General features: G+C 39.2%; 1 protein-coding gene across 2 annotated transcripts in view; it reads left to right on the forward strand.

Moving 5' to 3' along the window:
• KCNK10 (potassium two pore domain channel subfamily K member 10) overlaps positions 1–19,311 on the forward strand; it is a 58,884-nt gene extending 39,573 nt beyond the window's left edge. For both annotated transcript variants that reach the window (XM_081938252.1, XM_081938253.1), the window contains exons 4-7: positions 3,227–3,387; positions 7,583–7,769; positions 14,796–14,938; positions 18,676–19,311. In XM_081938252.1, the coding sequence (XP_081794378.1) occupies positions 3,227–3,387; positions 7,583–7,769; positions 14,796–14,938; positions 18,676–19,305 (1,121 nt within the window). In that variant the 3' untranslated portion in view covers positions 19,306–19,311. The remainder of the gene's footprint in view (positions 1–3,226; positions 3,388–7,582; positions 7,770–14,795; positions 14,939–18,675) is intronic.
• The last annotated feature ends 1,348 nt before the right edge of the window (positions 19,312–20,659 follow it).

Genomic DNA, 20,659 nt, shown 5'->3' on the forward strand with positions numbered 1-20,659 from the left:
GATTTTTTTTAAAGGATAAAGATTGGATAATTTAAGCGAATTAACTAACATTAATTAGTTAATGTTAGTTAACTAATTAACTAACATTAGTTAATGTTACTAATTAGGGGTTACTAATAATAAACATCATATAAAAGGGAAAATGGGCTCAAACTGAAAGGGAAAAGTGCAAAATATTAAGAAATGACATATTTCTGAAATCCCTTCCATGGATCTCAGTGGTGATTGCCTCAAAATATTTATAAAAATTGAAATAGATTCTAATTATTGTCTGTCACTTATTTTCCTCTTAAAACCCATGAATGTCTGAGTTTGCCTTGCTGAGTGACATAACATAAAAGAAAATGATTCTTAACTATACTTGTAATGTATGTTACACCTGTGTGGAAGATAGATGTTGAGCTTGGCTAGGCATATGCTATCAAAATTCTAGTTGACTATAAGTGGCAGAAAAGAGTAACTGTTTTCAATTTCTTTGCTGCCATCTACATGGTCATCTAGATTTTTGAAACCCAAATACAGCAAGTCTAATTTTTATACACATCTTCGTTATTCCCCACCCAGCAAATGCTACTAGAGAATAATGATGGATGTTATACCTGCAAAATCATTTCTGGATATTATTATACCATTTGCAAATTAAGTGCTTATATTTCCAAACCAAACATAGGCAACCAATCTTTAACAAAAGCTAGCTAGGGGATTCTTTACAGATTGCAGTACATATTTTAAGTTATAAAATATTGATTGCAGCTTACAGTTTTTAAAGAGCGCAACCTAACATTAAATCAAAATCTTGAATTTAAAGATATGTATTGTCTCATATTTAACAGTTCAACTTGTACCACCTGTTTAGCCTATTCACAATTTGCTGTGAATGTTTTGCTTTAGTTTTGCTTATTGAATTTGAATTCTTAAAAAGCTACCAGCCATTACTATTACTTTATAGCAAGCTAAGTTCCATCTTCTGTTGAAGTTCCAAGTGGTATTAAACATTTATGAATCCATTGTTATAAGTATACCATTATGAAGTGCTAGAAATTCTGCCATATAGCTCATTAACCATAGACTCAGGCACACAAATCCCAATCTGCTTTATTTTGTCAGCAGGGACACAGTCTATAATCCCCCTTTCCCCCCTTCATTTAGTCTTCTGAAGCGAATAGCTATACTGTGCATTTTAAATGTATTTAAAAGCCTATTAGTAAAGATAAACTGAAAATATACGAAAATGAAATAAAAGCAGGTACAAGGATTAATACCATGCTCACAATATATTTCACTTAAATCGTTGGCAAAACAAATAATTAAATAAAGCATGCATGCTTATAATTGTAATAGTCAAATTCCTGGCCTGAATAAGGGGGGGAAATATGAAGCAATTAATATACATCCCATGTTTAATCTTGGCTTCTATTGTAGTATCACATGGCAAGTTGATGCTTGAATTTCCATCCTAAGACAGGATTAAGTTAGTTTCAGATAGTTGTGGTTTTACTTAAAAAAAAGAAATAACAATGATGGCCTGAGCAGTGTGTTATGAAGTCATAGAAATGAACAGTAATGCATTATGAAGTAACAGAGAAATAGATAGCAATGCATTATAAAATCATATTTTTTCTGTTTTTTAATGGCACCTGTTGGTTAAAGGGTTATAGCAGTGTTTTTCAAAATTGGTATTTTTCACATAGGTGTATCTAAACTCTCCAAATTCCTCAGCTAAAAGTCAGCACCACTTTTAGCTAGATTATATGATTTGGACAAGGGGATAGAGGGGGAATTCATCAAATTTGCAGATGACACCAAGCTGGCAGGAATAGCCAACACTCCAGAAGATAGGCTTAAGATACAGAAGGATCTTGACAAACTTGAACATTGGGCACTATCTAATTAAATGAAATTCAATGGTGAAAAGAGTAAGGTTCTGTATTTAGGCAAGAAAAAGGAAATGCACAGATACAGCATATGTGGTACCTTCCTCAATAGTAGTAACTGTGAGAGGGATCTTGTAGTCCTAGTGGACAACCATTTAAATATGAGCCAGCAGTGTGCAGCAGCTGCCAAAAAAGCCAACACAGTTCTAGGCTGCATCAACAGAGGGATAAAATCAGGGGTGAGTTCCTGCCAGTTCGCTTCCCACATGCTGCACATGTGAAAGTCATGCTGTGTGCATGAAAAAATGATTAAAAACCAAGTCGGGAACAGCAGTAGTGACCGGGGAACTGGTTTAGGGGCATGGCAAGCCTGTCATCCCTACCGGTTCGGCAATCCAGTCCCAACTTCCACTACCAGTTCACCCAAACTGGTGTGAACCGGTAGCAGCCCACCTCTGGATAGAATCAAGGTCATGTGAAGTGTTAATACCACTTTATAATGCCTTGGTAAGGCCAGACTTGGACTACTGCATCTAGTTTTGGTCTACATGATGTAAAAATGATGTGATTAGAAAGAGTGTAGAGAAGAGCAACAAAGATGATTAGGGGACTGGAGGCTAAAACATATGAAGAACGGTTGCAGGAACTGGGTATGTCTAGTATAATGAAAAGAAGGACCAGGGGAGACATGATAGCAGTGTTCCAATATCTCAGGGGTTGCCACAAAGAAGAGGGAGTCAAACTATTCTCCAAAGCACCTAAGGGCAGAACAAGAAGCAATGGGTGGAAACTAACCAAGAAGAGAAGCAACCTAGAACTGAGGAGAAATTTCCTGACAGTTAGAACAATTAATCAATGGAACAACTTGCCTCCAGAAGTTGTGAATGCTCCAACGCTGGACGTTTTTAAGAAGATATTGGATAACCATTTGTCTGAAGTGGTGTAGGGTTTCCTGCCTAAGCAGGGGGTTGGATTAGAAGACCTCCAAGGTCCCTTCCAATTCTGTTATTCTATTTTCCCGATATAGGCTACACTGAGGTTCTCCAGAAACGTAGCATGTTTTATTCACATGGATTTCCGTTAGAAATCACCAAGACATTACATCATCATTTTAGGCAGTTGGCTGACAAATTATGGCAGTGGGTTCAGAGGGAAGGGCACAGGACTCTTCGGAAAAGGGGGTGGTTGGCAAGTTACAGGGTTCTGACATCGCTTTGAGAAGCTGTGGGTCTTTGGTAAGTGCAAAAGAGTTGGTTTGAATATTTCCACTCCTGTTTAGCGCCATTCCTTTCTCCTCCTCACAATCTTCAGAAGAGAGAGCTCACAACCAACTTCTTCTTTTCTCTCAACAGGTTATGGAAATATTGCCCCAAGCACAGAAGGCGGAAAGATTTTCTGTATTTTGTATGCCATCTTTGGGATCCCGCTTTTTGGCTTTCTGCTAGCTGGCATAGGTGACCAGCTTGGAACCATCTTTGGGAAGGGCATTGCACGAGTCGAAAAGGTCTTTCGAGTAAGACTGAACTGTTTATTCCCCCGCTTTTTCCTCTTTTAGTTCTGAAGCTTAACGGCAAAGCATCTGCGCTTCTTAAAAATGTGGCTTAATGGGATCCAATGATGCCACCTGTCTCATGGATGTATTTTCACAATTTAGGGAAAGCATTGCTATAAAAGTTACAGATTTCTTAGCCAGGTAGTGCTGAGGGACTTTCAGGAAAAAAAATAATAATGAATTTGTGAGTTGCAATAGAACATTGGCAGTTCTGTGTTTTGCCGGAGGGCATTCCTTCCAAGTATCTCTGACAAGCCCAATAGGCTGCCAGGTAACCTTAAGATGAATCTAACATATACATGCTGTTAAAAAGCTACTTTGTCACTTCCTACTTCTTTCTTTGGCATATTTCTTGACTCCTAAGGGATGATTCTCTTTGCAATTATCTCAATTCGTATCTTTTGTTTGATATTGTTTGATAACTTTACAGAAGAAGCTGAGATTTAGATCAGGAAGGGAATTAATTTATTCTGTGCAACTTGTTATCCCTGAACAATGTGTGTGTGTGTGTGTGTGTGTGTGTGTGTGTGTGTGTTTACTGATTTAATCTAGCATCATCCCAGTTCATATTAATTGCTGTGGAAGTGAAAACTACTCACTCTCTAAATTGCTTTGATCAGCAGATGGGAATCATCCAACTGATAACTTCTGAATTTTTCTTTCTTTCAATACCCTTAAAATGACAGTAGCATTCTAAGGTGTAAAACTAGTTTAATATTGTTTTCTTTGAATGCAGATTTTCTTTGTGCAGGAAGATTTTATCTGAAATAGTCTTCAGTCATGCAAATGACTGCAGTTTACCTTCACTCTATCTCCAACCTGAAATTATATGAGTCTTTAAAAAATCATTTACTTCATCTGTAGTTTTGTATGAACAGCCAAGCGTTTATGAGAGGAAAAGGCAGGAAAGATAGGAATCAATAAAAAAAACTAGAGATTACTATATAATCTCTATTTAGCTTTCCCTAAACTGTACAGTCTAAGCAGTGTTCCTCATTGCTTCCTTGGTGAGCTGAAGAAGTGTGGACTTCAACTTGCAGAATTCCCCAGCAACCAGTGTGAAGTCCATTCTGGGTTGGTGACTGGGACCAGAGGTTTAGTCTTCTGAGCTTTTAGACTTGTGCTGGAACCCATCCTCAGGGAACTTCTCTCTATCAGAATGTTCTAGACCAGGGGTGTCAAACTCATGTCATCATGGCGGTATCACATGATGTATTGGAACTCCCCCCCTTTTGCTAAACCGGGTGGGGGTGGAGCAGCACGTGACACATCTGGCCCATGGGCCATGAGTTTGACACTCCTGTTCTAGACTATTTATTCTGTTACAGAGAAATTCCCCGAGAACGAACTCTAGCATGAGACTAAATCTCTGGTCTAAGTCACCAACCCAGATTGGATTCTGCACTTGTTTCACTTGTTCGGATCTCCTCAATTGAATAGGTCACATTTGAAGCATCTTCTCTATGTATGGATGTATGTTTCTATGTTTGTATTTGTGAACGGGGGCAGGAAGGGAACAACAATATAGTATGACACTTCATTTCATCACTGTAACAGCCTTCCCTAACCCAATATTGTCCAAGTATTTTGGGATTATATTGATAGAATTCTCAGTCAGCATGGCAACAGCTGATTGTGAATAGTGGGAGTTGGACTTCCAACATATCTGGAATACATCAAGTTAGGGAAAGCTAATTTTAAAGTTGCTCTATCCCGATGCACTTTATCTGAAACCAGTCCTGCTATATTTGGAAGTACTGCATGCACAGAAAAGAAGAGTCCCACGCTGAGCAAGGAGGAAATCCTTTAGTTTTATGCTAATATATTGATGACTCACTTCTATACACGGGATGCGGCGGCTCAGTGGCTAAGACACTGAGCTTATCAATCAGAAAGGTTGGCAGTTAAGTGGTTCGAAACCCTAGTGCTGCATAACGGAGTGAGCTCCCATAACGTGTCCCAGCTTCTGCCAATCTAGCAGTTCGAAATCACGTAAAAAATGCAAGTAGAAAATTAGGAACCACCTTTGGTGGGAAGGTAACAGCGCTCCATGTGCCTTCAGTATTTAGTCATGCCGGCCACATGACCATGGTACATCTTCGGACAGCGCTGGCTCTTCGGCTTTGAAATGAAGATGATCACTACCCCCTAGAGTCAGAAATGACTAGCACAGCAATGGCAAACCTTTTTTGGCTCGCGTGCCATAAGGGAGGGAGCACAGGGGAGTCGTGCGCAGGTGTGCCGCACCCATAATGCAACGTGTGACCTCCCCCCAGTGTGCATGCACACATGAGAGGTACTCCCCCCATTTTTGCATGCTTTTTTTGCCCTCCCCAGGCTTCAGAGGCTTTATAGGAGCCTGGGGAGGGTGAAAACTGTCAGGGAAAAAAAAATGCCCTGGGGAAATCTGAGATCAATGGACCGTGGCTGATTCCCTTCCGCATATCTTTTGAGATATTGACAAAAATAAAAGTCTTTAAAAGTATTCTAATTAATAAACAAACTTTAATAATAAAATAAAAACAGAAAATAACTAATGGTTACATTTTGATAATGAAAGCTACGTTTGCCAAGTTGGCTGCCGAACAAAGAAGAGAAGAATTTTTGGAATGTGTAACGCATGCGCAATAAATCACTTTCAGATAACATTTTGTTTTATGACCTGCGCAATAAAGCTTTCTTAGTTTAACTCTTGAATGTCAGTTTAGGCAGTTCAGGCCTAACAAACTTTTTAACATCGTGACAAAAACAGCCTCTCCCGTCCCCCCTGGAGGCCCTCTGGAGGCTTCAGGGACCTTCAGGATGCTTCCCTGAAGCCTCCGGACAGCTTAAACCGCCCCTGTGAGCAAACCGGAAGTCCATTCCTGAACTTCCGGTTTGCCCATAGGGCTGGTTTTTTGTACTCTGGAGGCTTCAGGGAAGCTCCTGAAGCCTCCGGAGGACCTCTATGGGAGGTGGGGGCAGCTCTTTTCACCCTCCCCAGGCTTCTATAAAGCCACTGGAGCCTGGGGAGAGCGAAAAATGGCTTTAAAAAAGGCTGAACTCAGCTGGCCAGCTGACAGGGCAACGCCTCGCATGCCCTGACAAATGGCTCCATGTGCCACCTGTGGCACGCGTACTGTAGGTTCACCATCCCTGGACTAGCACATATGTGTGAGGGGAACCTTTACCTTTTAACTTCTATACTGTGCAGGATAAACTTCTATACTGTTGAGGATGACTATATTATTTTAATCATTCAAGGGCAGGGTATGCAACTCACTTGGTGAATAATAAAATTATCTACCTGCAATTGATAATGGAGCTATAGGATGGCTGTAGTATTGTGCCTTTAGAGATGAACACGAAGCCTTTTTTGATGTGAGGTTGGCTGTTCATTTGGTGTAGATTTCAGAGGTATGGTTGAATGAATGGTTTGATGAATGTAGATGTGAAGTACCCTTTTGAAGCAGCCTTATAAAACTTTGCAAACTATGTGACTTTTTGCAGAGATGCAGATGTGTCATTATGTCTCATGTGTAGGAACTGGATTTCTGTTCAGGCACTGTGGGGGATACTGGCTCTTATGTTATGTAAAGCATTTCAATGAAGAAAAGCATGCTGTCCCCTTACCTTGATGACCACACTATATTTTTTCTGTAGGTCCCGTCCAGGTGAATTGCTGCCCTGTTTCGAATCTAAAGTGCATATTTCTGCAATGCAGAATAAATGATGCATGCATACTGTTTGAAAGCTCATTCTTTTCTGAAGCATGAAATCATGAATGACTAATCATTTTATTATACTTTGATTCAAGTATACACACACACAAAATATACTTCCATTTCCATTATTCTTTTTCTACTTCTGCTTCTATTCTTTCTTAAAAAGCAATTGTCATGCTTTTGTAAAATTTAAGGTTAGTAGCCACTCATTCTTCTCTTTGGAGTATTGCAAACTTTACTACTAGGAAGTTTGACAGTGGGGGGGGGAATACTGTGATTTGATATACACAGTTGTGAGATTAAAACTTGTATTGCCTATTTCTCATGTTTACAGTCCGTTTGCAATTCGTAATGATTTTTAATATGATATTGCCAGGCAGCAATTTATTTTGTGTCTGTTTCTGAAACCAGTGCCTTGAAACCCACAAATGATGATCATTTTCTTTTTCCAGAAGAAACAAGTGAGTCAGACAAAGATCCGTGTGATCTCTACCATTCTTTTCATCCTGGCCGGATGCGTTGTTTTTGTCACCATTCCAGCTGTCAGTTTCAAATATATTGAAGAATGGTCAGCCCTGGACTCCTTTTATTTTGTCGTCGTCACTCTGACCACAGTTGGTTTTGGGGATTTTGTGGCAGGTGAGACATTCCGTCAATTGCTTGATTGCTTGATTGATTAATTGCAGTGAATTACTGTATGTCCCATTTATCAAGAGACAAATCTTACCTAGCTTACCTAGCTTACAATAACATGTTAAATTTGTAGGCATGAAAACTACAATATTAATTTAAAAATATGTGTTTTTGCCAATTAAGTGAAGGTGTATGCTTTCAAACTGGAAACTGAATTGATTTTTGTGTACTGTATAAGGAACACATTTCTGTATATATGACTTGCCTCCTGTCTGCAATAATAAAGACAGCAGACAAACAGAGAGACAGACAAAAATTGTGTTCAACCTGGAAAACCAATCTCTAAGGATGAAATACTGGAAGAGATTTACAATTGTGCATATGTAAAGTTGAATGGCCTGTGACTGCTAAATTTGCTCATTTACTCCTCCCAAAATTATGGGAGGACAGCCTTTGCCTAAAGAATATGACATAGGCTCTCTTGCAATGCCACTAACTAGATTAAATCACCAGTGCCCTGCTCCAGTATAAGAACCAAGTATCCCAATCGATTTATTAGGATGTGTTAGTTAACTCAACAGAAAGTTGAGTTAGCTGATTGGTCCTAATTATCAACCTATGATTGATGGTCCCATATCAGCCCCCATCCAAGGCCCTGTAGCTATTGATATTTGATGCCAATCACTAGTGGTCCTATTTGAAACATAAAATAGGAATGTTGATAGGTGTACTGCCTTCCTCGCTCGGTGTGAGCTAAGACATATAGATTCCCATTGATTTTTCTTGTATAAAGTTATAATTGACCTGATAATTGAGAAAGTTGCAAGATGGACATTCCCTTTTCAAATATCACACAAGAGTTTGGACTTGGATAGCTTTATACTTTAGTGATAATTATAAGACCATGTTCAGTGATTCTGTTCAATAGGTGATCTTTCACCTGTGACGGGAGAAGGGTTCTATGCAAACTCATGCAACTGATTTTTACTTGCAGCTCAGGATGAGGCTGAAATGAAAGTGGTTTGATTGAATAGTATAAAGAGGGACTATAACATGAAATATTGAACTAAAATCATTCATTCATGGCACCCATGGATGATCAGCATTAATCTAGATCTGTTTAAGTAACTATGGGAAATTCAAGGAGTAAAATGAATGGCAGAACATGGTAAAGGAAGACACCAGTATTCTTCTTTTCCCCACCTACTTCTTCCAACCAAATATTAGACAATTCAGAAGTCGTGGTAGTCTTTAAGGGCTACTGGCCAGAATTCTGCAAGTTAACTAAGTAGTAATGAAAACAATTACACAAATTCTATTTCAAATAAAATAAAATGGCTATAAAATTGTATCTGGGTCATTGAGGTGACAAGGAAGTGCCTAGTTTTACAATAAGCATATATATCGACATATTCAAGGAAACAAAACTATAGCAGTCTAATAAAAGTAATTGTACATAAAATGAATAATAATTGTCTGATTGCTTTCCTGGTAAAGTGTTAAATGTCCTTATATAAGGCACAATATAAGAGATGATAGAAGGTTCAATATAACAAGATACATGAGTTCCAGAAATCCTTTTCCATAAGGGCAAGATTTTAACTTTTCAGAGATTTTTTTATATTTGCCCTTGAGAACAGCTGTTATGAGGATAATAAAATATGCTAATGTTAGTTCTCTTTACAGTTTAGAAACAGTTATTTGATCTAAAGTATCTTGTTGGCCTGAAACCTGACTTGATTATTCAGGAATACATTCCTGGGTTGGGCAGATTGATCTAGTTGGGCTTTCAAATCTCTGGCACATTGCTTGGGAGCAGTAAATGATCACAGGCCACAATCAGAACCCATAGTTGTGCAGGTTTTGTAAGGATGTTCTTTATTCTGTTGATTTGTAATTCTTCCCAGTGAGCAAAGAGCTACATCTTCAAGCAATAACAATTAGTTCACATAGATATTTAGCCATTTCTGTAACTACATATTTAAATTGGCTTACAAAGACAGTTGCATGGCCTGCATTATTTTATATCAACTAAAGCTTTTAAATGATCTTCAGGGGCACCCTTGAGGAGAAGAGGTTACAAATGCATGAATGACTGTCATCAAGGGTTGCCACTCTAGGAATGGTTGCAACTGTACTTGAGCAGAAGCCCTTCTAGTCACCATTGCCACTTGCTCAGCAAAGCACAAGTATGAGTCTAGAGAGCCTGCAAGTTGTGTGCTACCTTGGAGCAGGAGAGTACAATTCCGTTCAGACACAAAGTTGAAATTTTCCTGAAATGGTTAGGTTTACAAATCCAAAGCCACTTGGTTTTGGAGAAGTCCAGTCAGAGCCTGTTCCTCTCAATCCAAACCCTGACAGTTTCTAAGCATTGGATTGTACTTTCACCATCAATCACTTTTCAGCTTGAGGACAGAATGTGTAAGTAGATATCATTGGCTTATTGATTATATTGAACTCCAGGCTGACAGGTACCTTATCTTGAAATTAGAAAGAATAAAGAGAAGAAAGCTCCCTGAGGCATTCCATTTAGTGGAGTGTCTAGGCAGATGGAACAGTATTCCCCCGCTCCAGTCCCTTGGAGAAGACAATCATAGTCAATGATATCAAAAACTGTTAAGAGATTCGGAAGAACCGAAAGGTTGTGCTTTCTTGATCTAGTCTCTCTATAAGTCATCCACAAGTATAGCCAGGTAAAATGGTCTAAAGTAGAATGGGAGAAGGCTTCCTGAGCAGGAGCAAACCACAGCCTCCATTACCATGGAAGAAGACCCCACCCCCCCTTGCTCAGAGAAGCATCGATTACTGGTTACAATTCAGTTTCCTGCCACGGATGCCACTTTGGAACAAATGCCACTTCAGTACAATCAAATCTAGCACCTTTATTCTGGATGCCCTTTTACTAAGTGTCTGTAATTAGAGTCTTGAGTGAGCCACAAACAAGATCCTTGAGAAAGACATGGGTCTTTTGGGCCCAGCCGCATCAACATGTCACTCATGTGGTTTCTATGGATAGTCTCTTTTGATGCCTGCAGAATCTCATGGTTGACAGCAGCTACCGCCTCCTCATTTAGTGAGTGTCCTGCCCTAGAAATCCAATCAAAAACTGAGAAAAGATTGATCTGACAAAATGTGTTTCTTGACACATTCGTGCTGATTTCTCAATTTTTTATCACATTTTTGATATTGCTCACAAATACATCTTTTTGTGATCTGCTTTAGAAGATCCAACTTATTACCTGAATGATTCCACATGAGATATTTGTAGGGATTTCCTATCCCCTTTCTCTTTGTCTACTAAGGCCAGTCAAGGCAATGAATTTAAATGAATGTCTGGGCTAAATGTGACTGGAGTCAAGGTAACTGCTTGTGACAGGAATGAAGGCAATCAACTACGAAAACCATAAAATAAGCAAACTCTGTGGTGGAATTATTTTTCATTTGCAGCATTTCTATTTAAAGCTATGCACTTTGAAGAAATTCCTTTCCACTTTCCCAACAAGATGCTACTCACTTTTACTTAGAAAACAAGGAAGAAAACTGCATCTTCTATCCTGCACAACATCTCATTCGTCGGATTCTGAAGGAGACATAGAAATAATGTGGTACCCATGTATTTATGGTGATCTGAAATTCGAGAAAGTGACTCTGCTGTCTGAGATACAGAATAATACTGTCCCATGGCAAAATAATTGAAGCACTGATGAAATTAATGATTAAAATAGTGATTCAGAAACATAATGAAGAATAGTTCCATTTTCCCTTTAAAAACACTGTTTATAAAGTATGAACTATCTTGATGGCCCGGTTGGAGAAAGCAATACAAAAACTAAATTTGATTTCATTTCATTTACATTTAAGTATAATGAAAATAAATAATCTTGATTGTTCCCTGAGCAAATAATATAATTTCCCTCTATTGTCTTAACTGCTATGTACAGTATGACGGTAGCTTTTGAAGAATCTCATCTAAAGCTTTCAGGGATTAGATGTGGCTTTTGAGCCTTGGGCTATATACTCCCGCAATAGATCATTGACATTTTCAAATTTATACCAGAGTCAACTTCTTTATGTTTATCAGTTAGGAAAGGAATTTGTCCTGTTAATTTGTGAGCAGCAGGGAAGAAAAATGACAATTGAACACAAAAATATTGCACTGGTCTAGCTGGAAAGTAGTAGCATTTATTTTATAATATCTGCTTATTCTGTGCAACAGATCATGGTTAACTGTTTAGTGATTCTCCCCTGGGACTTGTGATACATGATCAGAAAAACATCATCAGCTCATAGAAACAAGGGCACAGCTGCTTGCCCTTTGTTATACCTGACAGCTGTAAAACCATAACGATACATCTGTTGAAAGATAATTGAAATCAGAAGCCATACTTGAGTCTTTGCCAACCTTTCTATGCTTGGATTTGTATGTGAATCTTAAATCATTATAAGCATGCTGCTCATACGCAGGCTACTTAGAATGCACCTTAAAAAATTCATTGCAATGTTTCAAATTGCTAACAGGCTGTAAAAATGCAGAAGGTCAGGGGAGTAGAAGATGGAAGACAAAACAACATTATAAAAATAAAATTGAGTTCTCTGTCCAGCTGTATTTAAATAAGTGACATTAACAGTACACACACAGACACACTCACTCACTCACTCACTCACTCACATAAAAATAAATTCTAAGTTTTCTTGATAAGAATCTGAAATTGATATAGAGTAGAATAGATGTAGTGGTGCTAAGTGACAACAAGATCAGGAAGAAGTATGAGAAGCTGGAGAAGTATCTGAAGGAGGAATTGAGATAATGTTTAAAGGGCCAAGGTGATTCCAGGGTGGTAAGGTCACTTCGGGCTGGGGTATCTGAACTTGGAGAGTGGCTCCAGGAACAGCATCAGAGCTCCTTGTCCAGAAGGAACAGCTAAGATACTGTGCAGAACCTCCAAACTCCCAGGCCTCTGGTAGAGGCCCAAAATTTAGGAAGATACATGCCACCCATAAGGGAATTTTTATCTGTTTATGTAGCAGTTGGGCTCATTCAATTCAAAGGGACTTGCTCCCTGGTGAATAAATGCAACACTGTAAGGCACTCCTTTCCAGTGAGTAAAACTTATTGTCCTTAAACAATAGGACTGTACTGCAAATAGCATTTTGGGGGGACATGGTGTCAGGCCTGTAGTTATGTTTCTTTTAGGATCTTTGGCCTGCCACACTTTCTATTATTTTCCTATGCTGTTTCATTAGTGTAGTAGTAGGGAGGGGGGAATAGAAAGGATTAGAATTGTGGAATGTGTTGTTGTCATTCTTTCTAGAAGCCAAGGTCATCTTTTGTCTCTGCACCTCAGCACCTGACCGGAGGCAGAGGGGTGTAGATGCCAGCGTGGAAGAAGAAGATTGGACCATGTGATGGATTTATGGGTGTGGGGATAAGATCATGAACTTTCAACTGGGTGGAATCCCAGGAAGCTATTCAGATTTGGGATTTCATAGCACAATGCCAACATGTCTGTCTTATTAAATTGGAACTTTAAGGATAACTCTGCCTTGAATTCTGATTTAATTCTGCATGATATTTGGAATGCTGACACATGGCTTTAGAGAGAACGCACTGCAAAATATTGTTTATTTTTATTTATTTATTTATTTGGTTTGTCAAACATGTACAAGATAACAGGTATCAACATGGACATGAACAAAGGAAATGAGTATGAGTCCCCATTTAGGGGACAGTAGGACAGGGACGGTAGGCATGCTGGTGGGCTTATGCACGCCCCCTTATGGACTTCATAGGAATGGGATGAGGTCCACAGTAGACAGTTTGAGGTTGAAGCTGTGGGGATTTGTGGATATAACAACGGAGTCAGGTAGAGAATTCCAGGTGTTTACTACTCTGTTGCTGAAGTCGTATTTTCTGCAATCAAGTTTGGAGCGGTTTACCTTGAGTTTGTATCTATTGTTTGCTTGTGTATTATTGAGGTTGAAGCTGAAGTAGTTGTTGACTGGCAGGACATTGTAGCGGACAATTTTGTGTACTATGCTTAGGTCAGACTGTAGGCGACGTAGTTCCAGGTTGTCCAAATTTGTGTTGATAACTAGCTTGTATTCTATTGAAAAAATGAAAATTATCACAAAAAAGGTGGAATTTCCTTTGCAGCTTAATGTGTCTTAACATTTAGCTATAAATAACGTGAATATACTGACAGCTGAAAACTTACATATGAGCAAAAAACTTTTGTCACAAATGCGTTAAAACAGTGAACTTATTCTGATCATTTATTATTTATTTTTTGTAATAATTTTATTAAAGTTTACAAATACCAAGGAAAACAATTAATACAAAACAGAATTAAAAAGAAAGAGTGCAAAGAAAAAGACATAGAAAGAAATGACTGCCTCTTCCCTCAAGACAAGTGCAAGCAACTTCAGTTACTTTTCACCATCTCTGACATTTCAATGAAATGTCTCCTCTTCTCATTTCTTATCGCTTACCAATAAGAAAATTATAAATCAATATGCTAAATATTTGCATGTGCTGTCATGACGACATGAACCTATTGTGAGTGTGCATACTGAGGGTCTTGCTCAAATATTGAAAATAACGTGGATTGGGAACATGGAAATGAAAAAGTATAGCTTCGCTTTTGAGATATGTTTTGCATCTACATCAATGGTGGGTTCAGGGCGGTACGGGCGTACCAGTGGCAGCTGGGAGCAGCGGCCACTGTACTGGAATGGTGCTTTGGAGGGCCCACCCGCCCGCCCTCTTTCCTTACCTGTATTTGAGCTAACTGGGTCATTTGTGCATGCGCGCGCAGCGTATGGCATCTGCATAATCTCTGCTGAGCATTTGGAACATTGCAGGGCAGTGGGTGTGCATGCGTGTGCAGCACGCGTGTCCATGGTGGATGCCCGGCCCCGTTGCAGCATACTGGTTGTGATGGGATCCGAAACCCACCACTGACCTAAATGTATGTTCTTCTGGTTGTTGTTGTTGCCATCATCATTGTTATCATTGTTGTCTTACCACCTTAGGAGGAAATGCGGAAATCCCTTACCGGGAGTGGTACAAACCCTTGGTATGGTTCTGGATCCTTGTGGGCCTTGCATATTTTGCTGCTGTCCTCAGCATGATTGGAGACTGGCTTCGAGTTATTTCAAAGAAGACTAAAGAGGAGGTAACTATTAGCAAGTAGCTTACATTGCAGGATGTTTTGTGTCATGTTATTTCTGCTTTCGGGTTTGAAATTTACTCTATCAGTACTCAATACAGCGCATAACAAATTTGGGGAAAATATCCAATATCTTAAAAAAGAAAATAAAACAGAGATAATAAAAAAAAATTAAAAACAACATTAAAACAATTAGTTGTTTTTTAAAACTTTATAAAGAAGATTATGGGCTGAAAGTCATATCTAATTTTGAATAGTAAAAGCTGCACTCAGAAATTGTCATTTATTGGGTAGACAAATTCTAATTGAATTTAATTGAATTCAGTGACGTGCGGTGAGGTTTATGGCTAGTGAGGCAGCAATTTTTTTAGACTTGTGGACTTCAACTCCCAGAATTCCACAGCCAGGCATGCTCAGTTCCGATTTAAAGCAACAGCTTTAAACTTATTTAAATAAGTTTTCTTCCTTCTTTTTCTTTTTCTTTTACCTTCCCCTCCTTCCTCCCTCTCTCCCCCCTCCCCCCTCTCAAACACACAAACACACACACACACACACACAAGTTGGATTATAGTGTTTAATTCCATGTAGCTGATTTCCAGGGCAAAGGAGGAGTTAGTTTTGCCCTGTCCAATGGCATTTTCTTTGATAAAAGGGATGGAAAGATGGTCTTTGGGTTCCCTCCTTGAATGAGAGAATCCGTTTTAGTCAAAACGTTCAAATGTAATAAAATGATCTTCCTGTCTCGATCTATTTCATTGGAAAAGATGCCCGCCTGAGGAAAGAGCCTTTCACGTCTCTGAAAACCAGCCCAGGGTGGGATCTCTCCAGGATGGGCGCAAGACCGATCCACGTTCACCAGCAAAGGGCAAAACTCTCTTCCATGGCTTCATTTCCCACCCGAAGCTTCCCCGTTTCTTCTCCATTCTTTTGCTTTCCACAAAAACAGGGACATGCTTTGGGAAGGCGGGAGCCCAGAGGAGCCCACCGGCGCCCGCACCGCCCGCTCTGGAAGCCAAACTGCCGGCCGGGACTTCCCAGCTCAGCTGCTTCCCGGGCCGGTGGCGCCTGCCAGATGGGACGACAGGAGCTGTGAGGGAGCACCCTGCTCGGCGGAAGGGCTCCAGGGGCTCTGAGCGTCCACCTGCCTGAGCTGTGCCGCGGGCGAAAGAAAGCGCTTTAGTCAGTGGGGTGTCAGGGGAGAGGATAGAATCTCTCCTCCTCTCCCCCGATACCCCACTGACTAAAGCGCTTTCTTTCACCCGCCTGAGCTGTGCCGTGGGCGAAAGAAAGTGCTTTAGTCAGTGAGGTGTCGAATCTCTCCTCCTCTCCCCCGACACCTCACTGACTAAAGCGCTTTCTTTCGCCTGCGGAAGAGCTCAGGCGGGCAAAAGGAAGCGCTTTAGTCAGCGGAGTGTGGGGGAGAGGAGGAGAGAATGCCTGAGCATTCTATCCTCTTCCCCGACACCCCACTGACTAAAGCACTTTCTTTCCCTCGCGGCAGAGCTCAGAGCTTTAGAGGCTTTTTTAAACAGGCAGTCATTCACGGTGAGGCAGCAGCTAGCTAACCTCACTTCAGCACTCGCCTTTTCCCGTTTACATTTTTTTCCTTTTCATGATTGACAGTGGTGAGGCTCTGCCTCCCCTGCCTCCTCTGACCGCACGTCACTGATTGAATTAGAAATTCATATTTTTTTCATCTCATGAGAAATTGCTAAGGTAAAGGTAAAGGTCGCCCTGCACATGTGTGCTAGCCATTTCTGGTTCTAGGGACAGTGCTCATCTCCGTTTCTAAGCCGAAGAGCCAGCACTGTCCGAAGACGTCTCCATGGTCATGTGGCTGGCATGACTAAATGCCAAAGGTGCACCAAATGCTGTTAACTTCCCACCAAAGGTGGTTTCTATTTTTCTACTTGCATTTTTACATGCTTTTGAACTGTTAGGTTGGCAGAAGCTGTGACAAGTAACGGGAGCTCACTCTGTTATGCGGCACTAGGGATTCGAACCACTGAACTGCCGACCTTTCTGATCGACAAGCTCAGTGTTTTAGCCACTGAGCCACCATGTCCCTTTATTTGTATTTTATTAGAATTTTATTAGAATTACTTTATTAGAATTTGCTACATTGGAGTAATTCTTGTTCTTTAAAAGCTGATGAATTGTTTTTTAAAAAAAACAACCAACTAAATATGAAGCTATAACTCTCAATCAGCTATTAAGTAATGGTATATTTAAATTTTTCAGATTTTACAAAAGGACTATTATTTACAAAGAAAGGCTGAATGGAAATAAGACTTAGAAGACTTGTTATATATTATTGTTTGACTCTCATGACTTTACAGACTCTGAAACTTCAGGAGAATTGCATCTGTAAGATATTATCTTTGTTGAATCAAAACCCATGATTGCCAATATAAAAAAATATCAAAAACTAAATTTGAAGAATATAAAATACGTTTGAAAAAGAGAATGGAATGATGCTATATTGCCCAATCAATTGCCTCAGGTTTTGAGGAGTGTTAAATATATTTGTTATGACCTAAAATGCAGCAAAAATTCTCTTTAGAGTCTCTTGGAGACTATAGAGAATCTTCATGAAACAATTGGCTCTGATCCTTTTTATGTTAGTGATGTAATAAAATTGAGAGTACATTTGTTATGGGTTATGTTCTTGCAATTCTTCGTTGGCTAGTTATTATTATTATGATAAACCAAGTTATTTCATGTCAGTTAAAGATTCAAACTGTTTATGTTTCTTAAATTAGAGTGGTTTCAGTATAAAGAATTTAACATATATTGAGCATGGAATGTTGTGAAAAAGTGATTATATGTTTATGGGAAAAACATATAAATGGGAAAATTGGCTTTAGAAAATTAGTCAGTTGTTAGACTTTCAACCAGCTTTGTACTAAAGGAGAGCCAAGATGGACAATATAATTCTCTATGGCCTATATTTATTTGAATCCTAATAAAATATATGTTTCTTTGTGTGTATGAATAATAGCAACTCAGATCAAACTTAGATGTTTGACATCCCACTCTGGAGCTGAGAGAGTGACTGGCCCAAAGTCAGCTTTTGTCACTAAGAGATTAGAGCTTGAGTCTAAGTATTCATAGTCCAGATATAGTGAATATTAATAGCTACACACACAGACACACACAGAGCTAAAATTAAATACAATTTAGGTGGTGAAGCAGGAGGTTTTTATTTTAATTTAGGTGCTTTTATTTTTTTATTCCCCATTACTTTACATGCTATTAATGTAATATAGAAATATTTGTTTATTATATAGGAAATTAGTGTGTATTCAGAAAACTGAATAACAAATAAAAATACCCAGCCTTTGAAAATCAAATGAATGCCTGATCCTACTAATTGTTCATTAATTCAATTTGCAATTGGAAGAGCAATCGTTTGCTTATTTACTTAATCAGTTTAGATGACTGCCAACTTGCAACTCCGAGCAACTGAGATAGGATTAAAATGAAAAATAATCAACAGGACTAAAAACAGTAGAGAATACACAATACAACCAAAGTCAACACAATGATAGTCCCCACCAATCCAACATGAGGCTCATCTGACAGACTGGCCCAGTGCCTGGGAAAAGGTTCATAAAATGTCAACAACGGTGGGGCCATCTATATTTCAGGGGATAATCCTTTTTAGAAACATCTGTTTAAGTAATACCATTTTTTGAATTTATTCTGAATCTTCCTCTGTTATTTTTGGTTTTCTGTGACAGGTTGGTGAAATAAAAGCCCATGCAGCAGAATGGAAAGCCAATGTGACGGCAGAGTTCAGGGAAACACGGCGGCGGCTGAGTGTGGAGATCCACGACAAACTTCAGAGGGCAGCCACCATTCGGAGCATGGAGCGCAGGCGTTTAGGTCTGGACCAGAGAGCCCACTCCCTGGATATGCTGTCTCCAGAGAAACGTTGTGTCTTTGCTGCTTTGGGCAACAGCCATTTCAAGGCTTCATCTCAGGAAAGCATCAACAACAAGCCTAACAATCTGCGCCTTAAAGGATCAGAGCAATTGAGCAAACATGGGCAGGGGGCGTCTGAGGACAACATCATCAACAAGTTTGGTTCTTCATCCAAGCTGACCAAAAGGAAAAACAAAGACCTGAAAAAAAGTATCCCGGAAGATGTGCGGAAAATCTATGAGACCTTACGGCACTACTCCTTGGATGAGGAGGAGAAGAAAGAGGAGGAGGACAACTTGGAGAAGATGTGTCACTCGGAACACTCCAGTACTGCCATTCTTACCAATTGTATTGAACAACATATGGACCTGGAGAATGGCATGCTCCCTACTGAAACCAAAGAAAGGGAACACGAAAATAAATCATTACTTGAAGACAGGAATTAAATGTAGATCATTCTTTGACTCTAATGAGCCAGTGTTAATCTTTTATATATGTACATGATCTATAAATGTATGTATCAAGACACGTGCCTTATACAGACCTAGTTCAGTCTGAATTGCAAAGCATCCTAGAATATTTCACTGTGCCATAATGACCGAAAGTTGCTCTGCCAAAAGAAATCACAGATAATACACTGGAGAATGGCATCTGAAGGTGGAGTATTGACAGTGTCAGCCTACACTGTATGTGTACAAGGGGGGGAAATTCCAAAGGAAGATGGTAATGCAACTGGAAAGGTGAACAGCATGGTAGGAATGTGTGAGAGCAAAGACAGACACATTAGAAGATCATTTTGGAAAGGAGGCAATGGAGCCGGCATGAGTCTTTCCAGTGGATTTCAAGTTCTTTCTCTCACTGTTGAATACTTTTGATTGAAAAGTAAAATAAGAGGCTGAACTGTCAACTTTAAGGCAGTGTTTCTGTTTTGGCATAAGATCCAAGTATGAGTGCTCCCTCATTTTATGTTTTGAAAAATCAATGAGCCTTCAGTGATCCCTGCTCCCCAAATTAAAATGTTTTTATGCACAAGAAAAGTATCTGGATGCTGGGATATTATCAGTAAAGACAACAGAATGTCTTTTTCGGAAACAAGAAAAGAAAACGTAGAAACAGCTTATTGTGAATATTCGTCATGAAAAATGAAAAAGGGAAAAATGATGAAAAACTTCTGCCTTTGGAAGAAATTCATCTTATAAACTAATACTATGCTAGGGTGGGGGAAACTTCACAATTTAAGCAACTGCAGAGTTTTAGAAAGGAAAATATAAACTTGTGCTTGGGTCAATAACTAGTGAAGTTCTTTTTTTAAAAGAAATTGCGATCATACTTTCTATTTCTGAAGCAGCTTCAGTTTTAACACGGTAATACACTAAAAATAGAAAGTGAAACCTTGCATGATGTCAACAGTTTGCTATTCTCTGTAGCAGAAATTCATTAGAAAAGACATGTCATATACAATGTATAGTAAAGGGTGGGGCAACTTCCAAACCTCAGGGCTTTGTGTCCCTATTGGTGGTTAAGCTTAATGTAAGAGAAAGACAGCTGTCCAAAATTCCAGGATAGTAAAAAGGAAACTGGTGGTAATATTTGAGTAACTATTTTAAGTGCTTAGAGCTTTAAGTGCGATTAATAACTTCATATTGTGAAGTCTTTAATCACTTATTTTTTAAATACCTTTCTTTAAAGGTTTTTTTCTTATTTGATCCTTCTCTCCACAGAAACTGAGCAAATTCACTTTTAGTGTTATACCAAATAAGAAAACACTATCACTTATGTGTTTGTTGTTCTTTCCATTAA

The sequence above is a fragment of the Natrix helvetica genome (genome assembly GCF_964273705.1).
Source record: "Natrix helvetica genome assembly, chromosome: 1".
Classification (NCBI taxonomy): domain Eukaryota; kingdom Metazoa; phylum Chordata; class Lepidosauria; order Squamata; family Natricidae; genus Natrix; species Natrix helvetica.